This window comes from Recurvomyces mirabilis (genome assembly GCF_035927965.1).
Source record: "Recurvomyces mirabilis strain CCFEE 5264 chromosome Unknown scaffold_4, whole genome shotgun sequence".
NCBI classification, from domain to species: domain Eukaryota; kingdom Fungi; phylum Ascomycota; class Dothideomycetes; order Mycosphaerellales; family Teratosphaeriaceae; genus Recurvomyces; species Recurvomyces mirabilis.
The window spans coordinates 323,368-338,953 of record NW_027041938.1 but is presented as its reverse complement, the minus strand read 5'-3'; the positions used below and the strand labels follow the sequence as shown (position 1 = coordinate 338,953).

General features: G+C 55.4%; 7 protein-coding genes across 7 annotated transcripts; 4 read left to right on the top strand and 3 right to left on the bottom strand.

The window, feature by feature from the left end:
* Positions 1-904: 904 nt before the first annotated feature.
* LTS14_001962 (uncharacterized protein) lies at positions 905-1,307 on the bottom strand (the record flags this gene model as incomplete). Its single annotated transcript, XM_064834670.1, has 2 exons — positions 905-1,203; positions 1,274-1,307. 2 exons carry the CDS (start codon positions 1,305-1,307, stop codon positions 905-907), a joined length of 333 nt encoding a protein of 110 aa, XP_064697541.1.
* Positions 1,308-1,978: 671 nt separating this feature from the next.
* Positions 1,979-4,141, bottom strand: cwf19 (Pre-mRNA-splicing factor cwf19; the record flags this gene model as incomplete). Its single annotated transcript, XM_064834669.1, has 1 exon — positions 1,979-4,141. One exon carries the CDS (start codon positions 4,139-4,141, stop codon positions 1,979-1,981), a length of 2,163 nt encoding a protein of 720 aa, XP_064697540.1.
* A 143-nt stretch (positions 4,142-4,284) lies between these two features.
* LTS14_001960 (uncharacterized protein) lies at positions 4,285-5,550 on the top strand (the record flags this gene model as incomplete). The annotated part of the gene is made up of 1 exon (XM_064834668.1): positions 4,285-5,550. The coding sequence occupies one exon, from the start codon at positions 4,285-4,287 to the stop codon at positions 5,548-5,550; it is 1,266 nt and encodes a 421-aa protein (XP_064697539.1).
* A 739-nt stretch (positions 5,551-6,289) lies between these two features.
* Positions 6,290-7,997, top strand: LTS14_001959 (uncharacterized protein; the record flags this gene model as incomplete). The annotated part of the gene is made up of 2 exons (XM_064834667.1): positions 6,290-6,317; positions 6,400-7,997. 2 exons carry the CDS (start codon positions 6,290-6,292, stop codon positions 7,995-7,997), a joined length of 1,626 nt encoding a protein of 541 aa, XP_064697538.1.
* Positions 7,998-8,605: 608 nt separating this feature from the next.
* On the top strand, positions 8,606-11,893 carry KIN2 (Serine/threonine-protein kinase; the record flags this gene model as incomplete). Its single annotated transcript, XM_064834666.1, has 1 exon — positions 8,606-11,893. The coding sequence occupies one exon, from the start codon at positions 8,606-8,608 to the stop codon at positions 11,891-11,893; it is 3,288 nt and encodes a 1,095-aa protein (XP_064697537.1).
* Positions 11,894-12,309: 416 nt separating this feature from the next.
* Positions 12,310-13,935, bottom strand: LTS14_001957 (uncharacterized protein; the record flags this gene model as incomplete). Its single annotated transcript, XM_064834665.1, has 2 exons — positions 12,310-13,827; positions 13,912-13,935. The coding sequence occupies 2 exons, from the start codon at positions 13,933-13,935 to the stop codon at positions 12,310-12,312; spliced, it is 1,542 nt and encodes a 513-aa protein (XP_064697536.1).
* A 505-nt stretch (positions 13,936-14,440) lies between these two features.
* Positions 14,441-15,552, top strand: LTS14_001956 (uncharacterized protein; the record flags this gene model as incomplete). The annotated part of the gene is made up of 2 exons (XM_064834664.1): positions 14,441-15,313; positions 15,376-15,552. The coding sequence occupies 2 exons, from the start codon at positions 14,441-14,443 to the stop codon at positions 15,550-15,552; spliced, it is 1,050 nt and encodes a 349-aa protein (XP_064697535.1).
* Between the last annotated feature and the right edge of the window lie 34 nt (positions 15,553-15,586).

The window sequence follows — 15,586 nt, the reverse complement described above, 5'->3', positions numbered from 1 at the left end:
CTCTCCACTACGAGCTGGCTTCGTCTCGGTCGTCACAAAGCGTGAAGTGTGCTGGCCCTCGACTCGGATGTCGATCGTTGTCTACTTATCACAGCATAAGGAAGGGCGGCTTGAAGGGGTTGAGATGCGCCTGGAGACATCATAGGGTCCAGCTGGGAAGCATGAAGGCCATGCCGTAAAGTGGGACTGCGAATGCAGACATTGGAGTATCGCCAACCGAATCATCGAAGTAATGACAAGAACCTGCTTGGGCCAGCGAACGCCTCAAACACCCTGTTGCGTGAATGAACAAGCGATCCGCAGGTACTACCACGATGGAGGTTCAGACCCATAGCAAGATGTATGAGCACACGCTGCCATGCTACCCATAAACTTCCCAGTGGCAGAGGAAGCAAATGCCGGCTAATATCCTTAGATGAGGATGAACACCCTCGCAGAAACCCCTTTCATCGCACATCCACAAGTGACGCGAAGATGAAAGCTCGTGCGTCGTGGCGATCTCCTTGCCTCGCCAGAGTCCACGCTAGCGGTTGTGCCGTTCAGAGGTTCGGGTGAAGCTCGACACCTCGATATTCCCTCACTTGATGGTCACTTCACGGGCTACAAGACGTGCTTCATGGTGAGTGACTGGTAATGCGAGAGTCGGAGCTAGCGAATGACCGGTTCAGTGCGACGGGTGACGCCTGCCACCTCTAGGAGACCTCACCAAGTGTAATGAGACTGTATGCAATTGTCCGACTTGACCGGATCGGGTATGAAGCGTAGAAGCGGCAGCATGAGAACCGTCTCCTCTCGTCCTTCATATCTGCCAGGCACTCACCCCGAGCACCACCACCTAGTCATCCCGACACTTTCGCCACTCACGATTGCCCACCAGAACAGGCCCCCATCTAACCCCAAACCATCACCCCTCCCTAACCACGATCCTCGCCCCATCTTCAAAAACCTTCACCTCCTCCCCCGGCGCAAAAACATACTCCCACGTCTCACATACCTCCTCCAACAACTCCGCCGTCAACTCCAACAACAACTCCAGAGCCTGCTGAGCCGAATGGCCTTCCGGTCCCTCGAGGCGTAGGATCCTGCTCGAGAGGATGACGGCGCGGTAGCCTTTGTCGCTGCGGCGGATGATGAGGAGGAGGAGTTTTGGGGGGAGGTCGAGGGGGCCGGTGTTTTTGTGGAGGAAGAGTTCGGCCGCGTTGGCTACAGTTGGATTAGTGATGGTTAGCGCTGGCCGTGGACTTGGCAGGAGGTGGTGTGAGGCTGTATGTACCGAGGATCTGACTGCGCAAGCCGTTGATACCCATGGCTGGGCTGAGCAATGGCTATATTCGTACTATGAATGCGGCTGTAGTCGTCTGACATGCGTTCGTCCTCGAGAGGGATGGGGAATGTGCCACGACGAGGTATGTAGGGGATCGCACGACGGCACCAAATGTCTCCCTTATGCAGACAAGCCAGGGTCAGATGTCCATACCTCCTCACTTACATTGCCTACCACTTGACTCCAGCACGTCGATAGCGGCGAGCCTTCTGGAAAGTCCTCCTCACGATAGTGGGAAAGGACTGACACCGCAGATATGGGGGTCACGTGAGCTGACTAGGACGAGAATGCGAGAAGTCGTCCGAGATGAGGATGTAAAGAGCGGTGAGGCGATCAGCGGGGAGGAGATGTCGAGGAAGGAGCTGCGAAGGGGTGGAGCATAGCGAAGGCCTCGCAAGAATGCTTGACCGCCGGATCGGAAGGCGCTATACCTCATTAGGCAAGCGACTTCTACCATTCACTTCATCTCGAGGCGGTGAGCTAGTTTCGGCGCTAAGAAGGTCAACTTCGATTAGCGCGCCAGCTTTGTAAAGGGACAGGTGAATCGCCGGCTCGATGAATTGCGAAGCTTGCCCCCCAACTTCTTCTTTGGACCGGGTCTGCGAAAACACGTTTCCTTCAATCCCCGATAACAATTTACAGCGGCCGATCCTCTCATCCCTCCATCAAAACCCCTGTCCAATCAAACTCCCCCCACTTCTTCCTGAACCGTTCAACTCTAGCATCCCTCCTCTCCCATCGTCCCTGCCTCTTCACAACCTCCGGCCCTTTATCCAACATCCCCCCCACCACCTCCCTAGCAAACAGATCCCCCCTAGGCCACCTCGCAGCATCCTCAACCACATGTCCCAATCCGCCATCAAGTCCAAACCAAACATGAAAATAAGGCATCTCCTTCACCATACTCTTCCTAAACGCTCCCTTCCCGAACCCGCCGGCTTTCTGGGACAAGGCGAGGGTGTCGATTAACGGACGATGTTGACTCCATTGTTCATCTGCTGCCAAAATAGCTTCGCGGAAGTAGGCTGGTGCTGTTTCCGCCAGGTGGAAGGGAAGCGGGATACAGTTCAGTGTTGCGTGACCCTTTCGCGAAAGCATATGTGCCGCGTTCTCGTAGAAAATCACCCCTTTGTCCCGCGCATGATAGTACCGCGTCAGGGATTTCATGAAATTCCGCATCTCCTCCCACTCATCATCGTCGCATTCGAGGAGGTTGAGACGATGCTGGATCGGGACTATCACTGCGCCGCCTTTCGCTATCTCTGGTTCCGTGGGGAGCGTGAGGTATGTTCTTGTCGCTAGACTCACAATGGGCGCTGTAGGTAAGGGGTCGGATTTATCCTCATGATGGCATAAAGGGCACGAATCCAGGATCCGCTGCATTTTGCTGAAATCCCCGATCGCGGTGGTGCGGAGGTTGATGTCGGATTTCATCACGTTCTTAGATAAGTTCGTGGCGTTCTCGTCCATGTAATCGAGATTATCCGTGAATCTCCCATCTTTGGCTATTCGCTCCGCGAAGTCTTTGCCTGCATTAGTGGTGCGGGAGCGTTTTTCTTGCCGGACCATGTCGGATATACTCATGTCTTCGTTCTCGGTCACGAGGCCGCGTTCACGGCCTCTTTTGCTGGAGACGGCGGTGACTTCGCTGGTGCGAGAGCTGGCGAGGTGGCGGTTGTCCATTTTGTTGAGGACGACGACGCCCGGTTGGGAGGTGTTGGATTGGCTGGCTGAGGCGGCACGGTTGTATTGTTCTTCTAGGATGGTGGCGTCTGGGGCGTTGCGGAGTTTGGCTTTCATCATCTGGGCCTTGAGTTTGTTGAGGGCTGTTTGGTCGAGGGGTTGGGTAGTGCTGGGAGCGTCACCTTCGGGCATTACCTCACCTTGTGGGAGGTCGTCTTGCCCAGCATCGTGAGACTGACTCTGTGACTGCCGGTGCAGACCAGCCTTCATCTTACGCTCTTCGAACAGCTCTCCTGATGGCTTGATCAGACCCACATAGTCTTTACCATACGTCTTCCTCCTGTCCATCTCCCTCTCCTCCTCTCGTGCATCGTCAAAGTCGCGGAGGTCACCATACCGTTTCAGCGCGACATCCTCCACACCCTGTCCACCCTCCTTCGCCTGTCGATACACCCCCTGCAGCTTCGTCATCCGCCACTGGCTCCCGGTATCGCCAAAGGTGTAGGAGACTTCATGCTGCGCCGGTTCATCCTCCACCTTCGCAGCATCCTCTCCATCATCAGCCTTAAAGTCATTCTGTAAATCAGCCAAGTGCTGATTAATTTGCGTCTCCTGTACCTTGAACTCGTGGTTGTTCTTCGCGCCTACGAATTGGCTGGGTGGAGCAGTGGGTTTGCGACTCTTGACATGTTCGATATCTTGGCCAGAGGGTTCTTGCATCCATGAATCTCGCTGTATGGGTTCAGTGGCACTTGAAATAAGATCGTCTAACTCCTGTTCTCCTGGTGGTGCTGTCATGGCCTCTTTCTCCACCCATTCGTCTTCCTCATCCTCAGCGTTGTGGTTGTCGAACACTTTCACTCCCTCTTCCTTCTTCGCAGGCTTCGGGGAGTCACTTCGCTGGCGCTTCCGGTGTCGGCGTTCGCGATCCTCGTCTTCTCGTCCTTCCCGATGTCTCTTATGTCGATGCCGTCGTTCTGCATCCCGCGACTCATCTCCTCCGAGTCGATGTGAACGGTGATGGTGTCGGTGATGTCTTTTCTCCCCCTCTTCATCACGACTACGGTGAGTATTCTCCTTCACCTCATCATCTCTACCGGCCGCTAACTCCTTCTCAAACTCTTCCAGACCCATTGCGACAATTGTGTGTTGGAGGCAGTGTTCCTGGTCGAAGCTTCAAATTTCATGTCACTTCGACACAAACCATCATCCTCGATACACAGAAGAACACAAAACACAGCCAACACAGGCTCCGGCCTACCCACACCGCCCTCACCATGTCTTCCACCCAACCAACCCCCGTCGCCATCGTCTGCGTAGGCATGGCCGGCTCCGGCAAAACCACCTTCATGCAACGCATCAACGCCCACCTCCACACCCTCCACCAACAATCCCCCTCCACCACTGCCCCGCCCTACGTCGTGAACCTCGACCCTGCCGTTCGCAGCGTGCCCTTCGAAAGCAACATCGACATCCGCGACAGCGTCAACTACAAGGAAGTCATGAAACAATACAACCTGGGCCCCAACGGCGGCATCCTCACCAGCTTGAATTTATTCAGTACGAAGATCGATCAGGTGATGGGATTACTAGAGAAGCGGTGTCTACCTTCCAAACAACCACCACCACAAACAACAGACACCACCACCCCACCGAAATCCCTCCCATCCCATATCCTCCTCGACACCCCCGGCCAAATCGAAGTCTTCGTTTGGTCCGCCTCAGGCCAAATCCTCCTCTCCTCCCTCGCCTCCTCCTTCCCCACCGTCCTAGCCTATATCATCGATACCCCGCGCACGACCGCCAGCACCTCGACCTTCATGAGCAATATGCTCTACGCCATCAGCATCCTGTACAAGACCCGCCTTCCCATGATCCTGGTCTTCAACAAGACGGATGTGAAGGACGAGGGGGAGGCGGTGGAGTGGATGCGAGATTTTGAGGCGTTCCAGGCTGCTTTGCGGGCGGAGGAGGAGGAGGTGGAGATGAGAGGTGGGAGTGGTGGGGCGGGGTATATGGGGTCGTTGTTGAATAGTATGAGTTTGGTGTTGGAGGAGTTTTATAATGCGCTTAGTGTCGTTGGCGTGAGCTCGATGACTGGGGATGGGGTGGAGAGGTTTTTCGAGGCGGTGGAGGGGAAGAGACAAGAGTTTGAGAGGGAGTATCAGCCGGAATTGGAGAGGCGGAGGAGGGATATGGATGGGATGAAGGCTGAGATGAGGGAGAAGGAGGTCAGGAGGATGATGGGGGATATGGGTGTTTCTTCTAAAGCTAAGGGGACGGGGAAGTATGCTAAGAGTGGGAATGGTGGGAGGATTGCGAAGGAGGGGCCTGAGACGGTGTCGGATGTGGAGGAGATGGAGGCTGATGAGGATGATGGACTGGAGGATCCGGATCACGAGATGGGGACGGGCATGGAGGAGGAGGATGATGTGGAGTTTGAGGAGAGTTTGAAGAAGCGGTATGAGGATGCTTTGAAGGCTTCCGGGGGCCCAGCGGCGACGGTGAAGAGTGCGGAGTATATTCGGCGGACGCAGGGGTGAAGTGGAAGAGGTGGGAGTTCATGAGAAGGTATTATATGGATACTGCTGCGTATTCATGCAGAACCACTGCTTCGCCACCCCGACCGAGAGAAATTGTTGATAGAAAAAGGGACTGAGACGATACACTGGTGTCGAGATCTGCGTGCCTTTGAAAGGGAGGGAGATCGTGTCTATAAATGACGAGACACGACCATCGACCGAGCGTACGATCGTCCTCGCAAGCGCACATTGGGCCAGATGTATGAGAGCATGGCAACATGCAGTGACGATCTCATTTCGACAAGTATTCCGCGACGCCCTCACGGTCGCCCTTCTGCAAAGACTCTTTCCACCAGTGCTCGCATTGTCTGCCAGCAACACTGTTGTGCTGATTCCCTCCCTCCATGAAGAGAGAGTGAGAGAGAGAGAGAGAGTGCGAGGTCGGTTCAGCCAGAGGAGAGGTGACTTGCGATAATTATGACAGATATCACGAATGAACGCTATCGACCTGGTTCGTACACGTCTCTGACCTGCCACGCCAAGCCATGTGCCAAGGTAGACTTAATATGCGAGGAATGCAAATGTCTGTTGTTGTGTACCGGTATGTCGGGCCGGACTTGTAGTGCACTGCGCGCTTGACGCTTGCTTCGACCGCACTCCATGATTTACGTGAGTGATTTGGGGAGAGATCATGGTGTCGCAGATGGCTCAAAGACGATTTTTGACCGTGGTTGTGCCAGGCTTGATGGCGGCGATGACGATGGCACAACAACAACAGGCGGCGCCGGGTAAGCACGCAGGAATCGGCGAGTCGAGTGGCAAAGGATGAAGACGAGGACGGGGCTGATTCAATTCGATCGTGCACTATAGTCGTTACGGTCACCGTACCCGTTTGCATCACGCCCTTTGACTTTGGCACGAATGCTACTCAATCGTCCGCCTTTTCCCACATTTCCCCATCTACCACACCCGCCGCCACCTCTTCAGGCACGACACCCACCCCCTCAAACGACTTCGGCACAACCTTCACGGAGGACAACGAAACCTACACCCTCCGATACAACCTAACCTTAATCGGCAACATCATCCACACCCCTGCCTCCGGCAAACTTCTTCGCGACAGACAAGCCAGCGCGAGCGAAACGGCGTTGAATGCGTGCTTGAGGGAATGCAATGCGATTGCTTCGTGTCAGGCTATCAGTCTTGCGGCGGAGGCTTGCTCGGCTTTTGCGGATGTTAGTGCTATGGCGCCATTTCTGGGAGGGGTGGTGGGGATTAATGTTGAGAGGTTTGAGGGTTTGGTGCCGTTGGGTGGTGGTGGTGGTGGTGGGGCTAGTGAGAGTTTGGGGGAGTCGTCGACGACGGAGAGTACTGCTACTGTTTCTTTCACGGTGTCGTCTTCTTCGAGTACGGAGACCTCGTCGCTGGGTCAGGCGTCGTCGGTTGTGGGACAGTCGACTGCGAACACGGGCCCGATATCGACATCGAGTCAAGGACAATTTGGCTTCTCGTCACCCACAAGCGCGTCAGCTGCTTCAATTCCAAGTCAGGGCTCGACGTCAAGTTCCATAGAAACAAGTCGACAGACGGACTGGACCTCTACGACAACTACTACTTCCGCAATGACTCTCGCTAGTACATCAACTTCTACTTCGTCTGGTCAGCAGATATCGTCTTCGACAAGCAGTGTGCGGACGACTTTCACCTTCGCTCCGATGAGCAGCGTGTCGAGCTCGACTATTAGTCAACAGCGCTCTGCGAGCAGTTCTCCGACTTTCTTTAGCTTTGCGCCGGAGTCGACGAGCTCTCCTACGGCGATGATGATTAGTGTCGGGCCAGTCACTACGAGTGTCAGCATACCGGTCAGCAGTAGCAGTAGTTCTACGTCTACCAGCTCACTAATGACTAGCTCGAGCCTGGCAAGCACCAGTAGTAGCAGTGCGATGACAGTTCTGCCTACATCACCTAGCAGCAGCAGCGCCGCAATCATTTCGCCGACAACATCGAGCAGTAGTAGCAGCGCAACAAGCACGCCAACGCCAAGCAGCAGCAGCACCAGCACTTCCTCGTCCTCAACAACCACCCCAACAACCATATCTTCCACCACCTCCCCATCCGCAACCGCCACTACCCTCCCCGCCTGCAGCGCCGTCCCCTTCACCTCCCCCAGCACCCTCTGCACCGACTCCTACACCAACCCCTACAACCTCCAGGGCGGCAAAAACTACCTCGGCTCGATAATCCTGGAAAACAACTCGGTCAAATCGCTCGACGACTGTCTCAATGCCTGCGATAAGCAGCCCCGATGTGTGGCCATCGGGTTCGCGAATAAGGGGTATTTGTCTTGTGATATGTTTGATTCGGTGGCGGGGACGCAGACGCCGAGTGGAGGGTCGAATGGGTGGGTGGCGAGTCGGCCGGCGGGGGTGAGTACTACTTATACTGCTGCTCCGCCGGCGGGGACGTGAGGTTAGGATGGGTTGACAGGGGAGGTTACTGTTGTTGTTGTTGTGATTGAGTGATTGGGTGATTGGGTGATTGTGGGATGTAGTGTTAATGCCTTCCTCATGCCTAGCATGAATCAGCACGTACTTCTCAGGTCCTTTGGTTGTAATAGCCGGCAGTCTTGTCAGCGATGTCTCACGGTAGGTGGGATTAGTAGAACAACGATCGGGAGCAAACTGGTCTGTGTGCATCTGAAGTTATCATCCATCTCCTATCGATTGTGATTGCAACGCCTTCTCGTTTCAAAGTGTATGTATGGGTCAGTATATACGTATAGTCGACCGAAGATCGACCTGAAGCCTGATTGCGGGCGCGGAACTGGTACTCTCCTTGGGGATGCGTGAACCTAAGCAGATTATGGACATTGAACACGACACTTTTTGGGTTTGGGCTCCTACAGTATCCCACGTGTTACACAATCGTGAGCGACTATTAGCGGGCAGAGTGAAGCACGGTCAATCCCATGCTATCCTGTTATCCTGCCGACACAAGCTGGCGTAGATACGGGCGTGAGGGTGTCGTGAAAGTCAGTCACAGCACACGTGAAGAGGATTAGGTATATACGGAAGACATGTCGACAGCAGCACCGACGACACTGCCTCGCACGCCCTCGCGCCGCCAGCAACCTCCGCCGCCAGCCTACAGCAACGGAGCGCAGCAGCAGGACCGACTACACCGCGCTCAGAGCACCACCACCCGCCCCGTCGCACCTTCCTCCCCACGCCGATCAGCCTCGACCTCGCAAACATCATCGTCCGCCCCCACACATACCAGAGCAGAATCGATGAGGCAGTCTTCGGGTCACGCGCGCACCCAATCGCGATATGCCGACCAACCAACCCCCGCCCCCAGCTCCGATGGCGGCCCACCTTCAATCGCGACAGAGCAGAGTCGCTCCACAACCCAGACCACCACCACCAACTCCAACTTGCGAAGACGGACGACCATCGATGCAACGACGGGCCATTGGGACCTGGGCAAGACCATCGGAGCAGGCAGCATGGGCAAGGTGAAGCTGGCGCGAAATAAAGCGACCGGCGAGCAAGTGGCGGTCAAGATCGTCCCCCGAGGCAGCACAGACGGCGAACACCACAGCCAAGCCGAGCGCGACCGCGCCGACCGATCGAAAGAGGTGCGCACAGCTCGCGAGGCAGCCATCGTCACTCTAGTCGACCACCCCTATATCTGCGGCATGCGCGATGTGTTACGCACCAACTACCACTGGTACATGCTATTTGAATATGTGAATGGCGGGCAGATGCTGGATTACATCATCTCCCATGGCCGACTGAAGGAGAAGCAAGCGAGGAAGTTTGGACGTCAGATCGCGAGTGCGTTGGATTACTGTCACCGCAACAGTATCGTGCATCGTGATCTCAAGATCGAAAACATCCTAATTTCCAAGAACGGCGACATCAAGATCATCGATTTCGGCTTGTCGAATCTATTTTCTCCGCGCTCCCATCTGAAGACCTTTTGCGGCTCGCTGTATTTTGCCGCGCCGGAATTGCTTCAGGCGAAACAGTACACCGGTCCCGAAGTGGACGTCTGGAGTTTCGGCATCGTGCTGTACGTTCTGGTGTGTGGTAAGGTGCCTTTTGACGACCAGTCGATGCCGCAGCTGCACGCCAAGATCAAAAGGGGCAATGTCGAGTACCCGCCTTGGTTGACCCCTGAGTGCCGGGGTCTGATTGCCAGGATGCTGAATACGAACCCCCAGGAGCGAGCGACGTTGCAGGAGATCATGAGTCATCCGTGGATGGTCAAGGGGTTTAATGGGCCTCCGGATAACTTCCTGCCGGTGAGGAAGCCGATCCAGTTGCCTTTGGATCACGCGGTGATTGACAAGATGACTGGATTTGATTTTGGTTCTGCGGAGTATATTTCGGATGAGCTGCATAAATTGATCGCTTCGGAGGACTATCAACGGGCGGTGCGGATGCAGGAGAGACGGAATGCACAGCAGATACCGGACCAGGAACGCAAGCGAGGTGTCTTTGACTTTTACAAGCGGCGCAACTCGACTACAAGCAGAGACACGCTCAACACGCCATCTATGGAGGCTGTGCAGCTTGGTAATGATCCGATCAATGCTTTCCATCCTCTGATCTCGGTATACTACCTCGCCCTGGAGAAGCAGGAACGAGAAGCCCGAGAGAACAACCCTGGCGCACTGGCCATACCACAAAGTCCGGGCGAGAAGCCACTCGCATTGCCAGATCTGCCGGCGCCACCCGCAGCATACACGAACGCAGCATCATACGAGATGCCAGGTGAGAAGCCGACGGGCGGCCGAACACGCCCACGCGCCCGCACACAAGGCGAAGATGATATTCAAGACGCCATGCAGAATCTCAACGTCAATACCGCACCCTCACCGACGAACCCGGCTATCGTGGAGCCCAACACCGACCAACAAGCACCACAGCCTGCAAGAAAGGAGAGCGCAGCCACCAGTCTCCTGCGTAGACTTAGTACGAGACGGTCGAAGGAACCGGCTACCGATCGACCATCACGGGGAGATAGGTCGCATCCGCCTCCTTCATTGGCTGTGTTCGCTCCGTCTGACACGCCGAGGAAGAGTTTCAGCGTGCGTAGAACGCGTGATAGGGATCCCACACCTACTGGCTATCGATCGGAGAAGGAGAAGGCGGAGAAGGCAGAGAAGCCCGTGGAGCCTGCTGGACAGGCCGCGGGATCACTTCTCACTCCGCCTATGACTGGGGATGGTGCTAGCGAGAAGTCTTCACGAATACATGGGCTGGGCCGATCTATCAGTGTGAACTCTAGCGATGTGCGACGACGGCTCACTAGACGTGGGGTTTCGGAGGGCACTTCCATGCGACCACCCATGACTTCCTCCAGCAGCCACGACAGCCGCGACACACCTAAGACACAACCTGGGGCAAGTCGCGATGCTGCTTCCGATGCCGAGACGCCTAATCCACCTATGGCAGGCGCCGGCATGGGCAGCATAGCCTCCCGCACCAAATCCCTCGGTCACGGCAGAAGAGAGAGCATGCAAGCCCGCCGCACACTTCGCCGTGGAGACACAGGACGAACTGCCGATGTCCCCGAGGAAACGGATCGAGATATCCTAGAACAGCAGGAGGATCTCGAGGGGGGTGGGAACGCGGGGAGTAATAGCCCGACGGGCTTCAAACCCGTGTACTTGAAGGGCGTCTTCAGCGTGAGTACCACGAGCAGTAAACCCATTCATTTCATCCGAGCGGATATTATCAGAGTTCTTTCGAGATTGGGAGTCGAGTTTTCGGAGATCAAGGGCGGGTTTAGGTGTAGACATGCGCCTTCGATCAAACCTGGTGCTGGTGGTGGAGCGGGAGGAGGGGGAAATGAGGATAGTGCGGTTATGAGTCCGCCGCCGCCAACTGATGCCACGAATCATCGACGGAAGATTTCCTTTGGAGGGTTCAACAGACAGAATAACGCTGAGCGGGATGCTTTCCGCGCCCAGCAACAGCAGTCCCAGCAACAACCGCCCAACCCCCGAGGCGGCGGCGGCGGCGGCGGCGGCAGCACGAGCATGAAACCTCCCCAACGTCCCACGGATCCCACAAGCTACGAAAACACAGAGGATGAATCCGACGAGGAGCAGCCCCGACGGCCACGCCCCTATGACCGAGATAGAGATCGGGACAGCAACGCCAACCGCGCCGCGGGCGAGACGAGCACGCACGTCCAGACGGATCTGGGGAGCAGTATGGTGTTGAAGTTTGAGATTTTCGTGGTGAAAGTGCCGTTGATTGGGTTGCATGGGGTGCAGTTTAAGAAGTTGGAGGGGGGGACGTGGCAGTATAAGAATATGGCGCAGACGATTTTGGATTGTTTGAGGTTGTGAGAGATGTGAGAGATGGAGGGGGGGGGAGGGGGGGGGGCCCGGCGGCTTTTCGTCCTTGAGGGAGGATTTTGTGGTGGAGAATGTTTTGGTGAGTGGGCTGGGGTGAGATGAGGGGCGAGGGGTGCTCTTTTAAAGACTTCAGTCTCTGCTGGTCCCCTGCGCGCGACCGTGTGGCTTCTGGGCGATATGTCTCTGCTTTGACTTTTGAACTTGTCTGATGATCCATGAGATTTCTTCCTTGCGTACGAGCGAGCGAGCGGACTGAGAGACGATCGGAGTTTGAGGAGCGAGCATCTTATCCTGTGTCGCACGACTTTTTGTAGCATTACGGCATTCTTCATAATTGATAGAGATCAATGGATATGAGCGGTTTGTTTCGCAGGCACAGGAGTTCGATTCATGACAACGTTATTACATTACACTTTCCGCCAGACCATACAGTTCGCGAGTATGCCTGTTCTACCCTTCGCCCTCGCCAGATCCACATGATCCTTCTCATCCTCCGCGGCTACGGCATCGATCTGCTCTGCATCTTGCCCTTTGAGTCGAGCTAATTCATTCATTTCGCCGATTTTCCAGCCGCGAAGGAACAGGATACAGCTTGCCGCAGCGATGTACATGAAGCCTGTGAAGAGCTGCGTTCCCAAATAACTGCCCGTCCCGGCCACGATCTCCAGGGCTATGGGTTCGCTGAAGGTGCTGGGTAAGACGATGAACAGCCAGATGAGATTTAATGCGGCGGGGACATCTCGCAACCCTACCACTTCGGCTGTGACGGGCGCTACGGTACACCAGAAGGTTCCGGCCACGGTGCCGCCGATCAGGGAGTAGAAGATCAGAACGCCGTAGCTGTGGGAGAAAATCCAGATGATGAGGGCGAAGAGGCCGGCGAGGAAGGTCATCAGGCCTGCCATGTTCAGCCGCCCTATAGAGTCGGAGAAGTATCCGATGGGCGGTCGACCGAGCGCTTGACCTAAGTTGAAGAGGGCGGAGATGAGGGAGGCTTGGGAGGCGCTGAGGCCGATCGCGTTGGCGTAGTTTGCTAAGCTGAAGATGAGGACGACGTAGGCCAGCAGGCTGAAGAAGCCCCAGAAGTTGACGAGGAGGTATTCGGGTCGTTTGAACAATTTGGTGTCGAAGGCGAGTTGCGAGGCGCCGATGATTTTGTTGCGGTCTCTGAGCAGGATCGTGCAGATGGTGTTTACGGCGAAGGCGACGATTCCGAGGACGCGGAAGGCCCAGGGGAGACCGATGGTTTTGATCATGGCGCCCGTGGCGAGGGAGTAGGTTAGGCCGCCTAGGCCGGATCCGCAGGTTGCGAAGCCGTTTGCTAGCGAGCGCTTGGTCGTGAACCATTGCGGGACTATACCGACGGAGGGGATGAAGAGGAATCCCATGCCGATCCCGAAACAGATCCCTTGGCTGAGGAAGAGGTGCCAGATCTTGGTGGCGAAGGAGGCGCCTATTAGACTGAGGGTTTCGAACACGATCCCGATGAACAAGGTTGGTTTCGTGCCGAGGATACGGACGCCGTAGGTTGCGAGGGGGGAGACGAGCATGGCGCAGGAGATGCTGAGGGAGCCTACGAAGGCGTAGTCCAAGGGTGTGGCGGACGGGAAGGTGTTGTTGGCCAGGTAGTGGGCGAGGAAGACTCCGTAGCTGCTGTTCAGGCCCCAGGTGTGGGCGTTGATCAGGGCGCAGCAGATTGTGCAGACCCAGCCGTAGCCGCCATTGGGTGGTGGCGCTGGGGTGGATGAGGGTGCGGGCTGTTTCTCGGCGGTGGAGGCGAGAGTCTCGTTCGTCGGTGAGTCTTCGTGATTACTTGAGATGGAAGCTTTATGGTCCGAAGATGGCGATGTTCTTTCGCGTTCGGTCTTGACATCATCGCTGCTATTCGACTGGGACGTCTTCATCTTGGACGAACTGATGGCGATCTGCTGGTGATGTCACGGCCTCGGTTTCCAGCTTCACGTCGGGAAGGTGGCGGGAATTGGCGATGTATGGTGCATCGTTCTTACGATGTACAACATCTTAGGAGTCATGCTGCCCGCTCGTACGAAATGCATAGCCGTATAGTTTGTTAGGTAATAGCCCGCCCTGTCGCTACTACTTTCGAGCTTTTCACACCGCGCGTAGCCCGTAGAAGTCGATGTGGATCATCCGTGCCGACTTCCTTCCTGTTGCCGTCTGGGGTACACGGCGGAAATACCAATGGCTTGAAGCTTGTTACCGCAGCGAAACCATTATTGTCGCGACTTATAAAGTGTTGATCGTTCGCCGGCCTGCTATCGTCTACGGTTCTAAGTGGTGCCCGTCACAGTCCTTCTGGAGCAGGCGGATCCACCTAAGGTTAGATAGAATATATCCTCGTGGGTTGGATGCCGAAGTCCACCTCGGCTCAAAGATGACCGACGACAGTGATCGATCATCAAAATGTCACCACAGATAACGTCACCATCAGACATAAATGAAAGAAAAGTAAAGTTGCGAACGCGGCTCTATTCTTTTCACAACTTATATATTGTCATTTCTCTATCACATCTCAACATGTCCAACCGTGCCCTCTCTTCAGCTATTAATCGGGTCGCTGCAGTCTCCCAACAGCTCTCCTCCCAGCATGCTGTGAAGACTCCCATCCGGGCTGCATCGACATCAGCATCCGCAAGCACGACCTTCAAGCTCAACACTGGCGCCTCCGTCCCTGCGATCGGCTTCGGGACATGGCAGGACAAGGAAGCACAAGAGCCGGCTGTCACAGCAGCACTGAAGTGTGGGTACAGACATATTGATACCGCTCGAATCTACGGCACCGAGCCCGCCGTAGGAGCTGCGATAAAGAAGTCGGGTGTGCCAAGATCAGATATCTTCTTAGTCACGAAATTATGGAACAACAGTCACGACCCTGCTTCCGTGGAGCCGGCACTAGATGCCTCGCTGAAGGATCTAGGAACTGATTATGTGGATCTGTATTTGATGCACTGGCCTTCAGCCTTCAAAGACGGCAGCAAGATGTTCCCAAAGGACAACGCTGGGAATGTGCAAACAGGATCAGCAGATTACGTTGACACGTACAAGGCCATGGAATCCTGCTTCAAAAAGGGCAAAGCGAGAGCGATCGGCATTTCGAACTTCAGCAAATCGGAAGTGGAGAGGCTACTAAAGGAGACGACTGTGGTGCCGGCGGCGCATCAGATGGAATGTCATCCTTATCTTTCGCAGAAGGCCTTTGTGGAGTGGCACAAACAGAAGGGTATTCATGTGACGCAGTATTCACCGTTTGGCAATCAGAACCCGGTGTATTCGAAGGGTGAGGATATGGGCAAGTTAATGGATGATCCCGTATTGGTGGAGGTGGGAAAGAAGTATGGGAAGACTGGCGCGCAGGCTGCACTGGCCTGGGGTATCGCTCACGAGCGGACGGTGAGTTGCATGCGTGATGTTGACCTGAGCCTTTGAGGTACTGATTCGTGATGTTTTTTCAGGTCATCCCGAAGTCCAAGACAGAGAGCAGGATCCAGGCGAATCTCGAGGGCGACTTCAAGCTTGAGCAGGAAGATGTCGAGAAGATCGATGCGTTGGATAAGAAGTTGAGGTTCAATGATCCCTCCAAAAACTTCGGGTGGGAGTTCTACGCAGACTTGGACGGCAAACAGTCCTGATCTCGTTTAGCAAAGGCAAGCACGTGGTCGCATT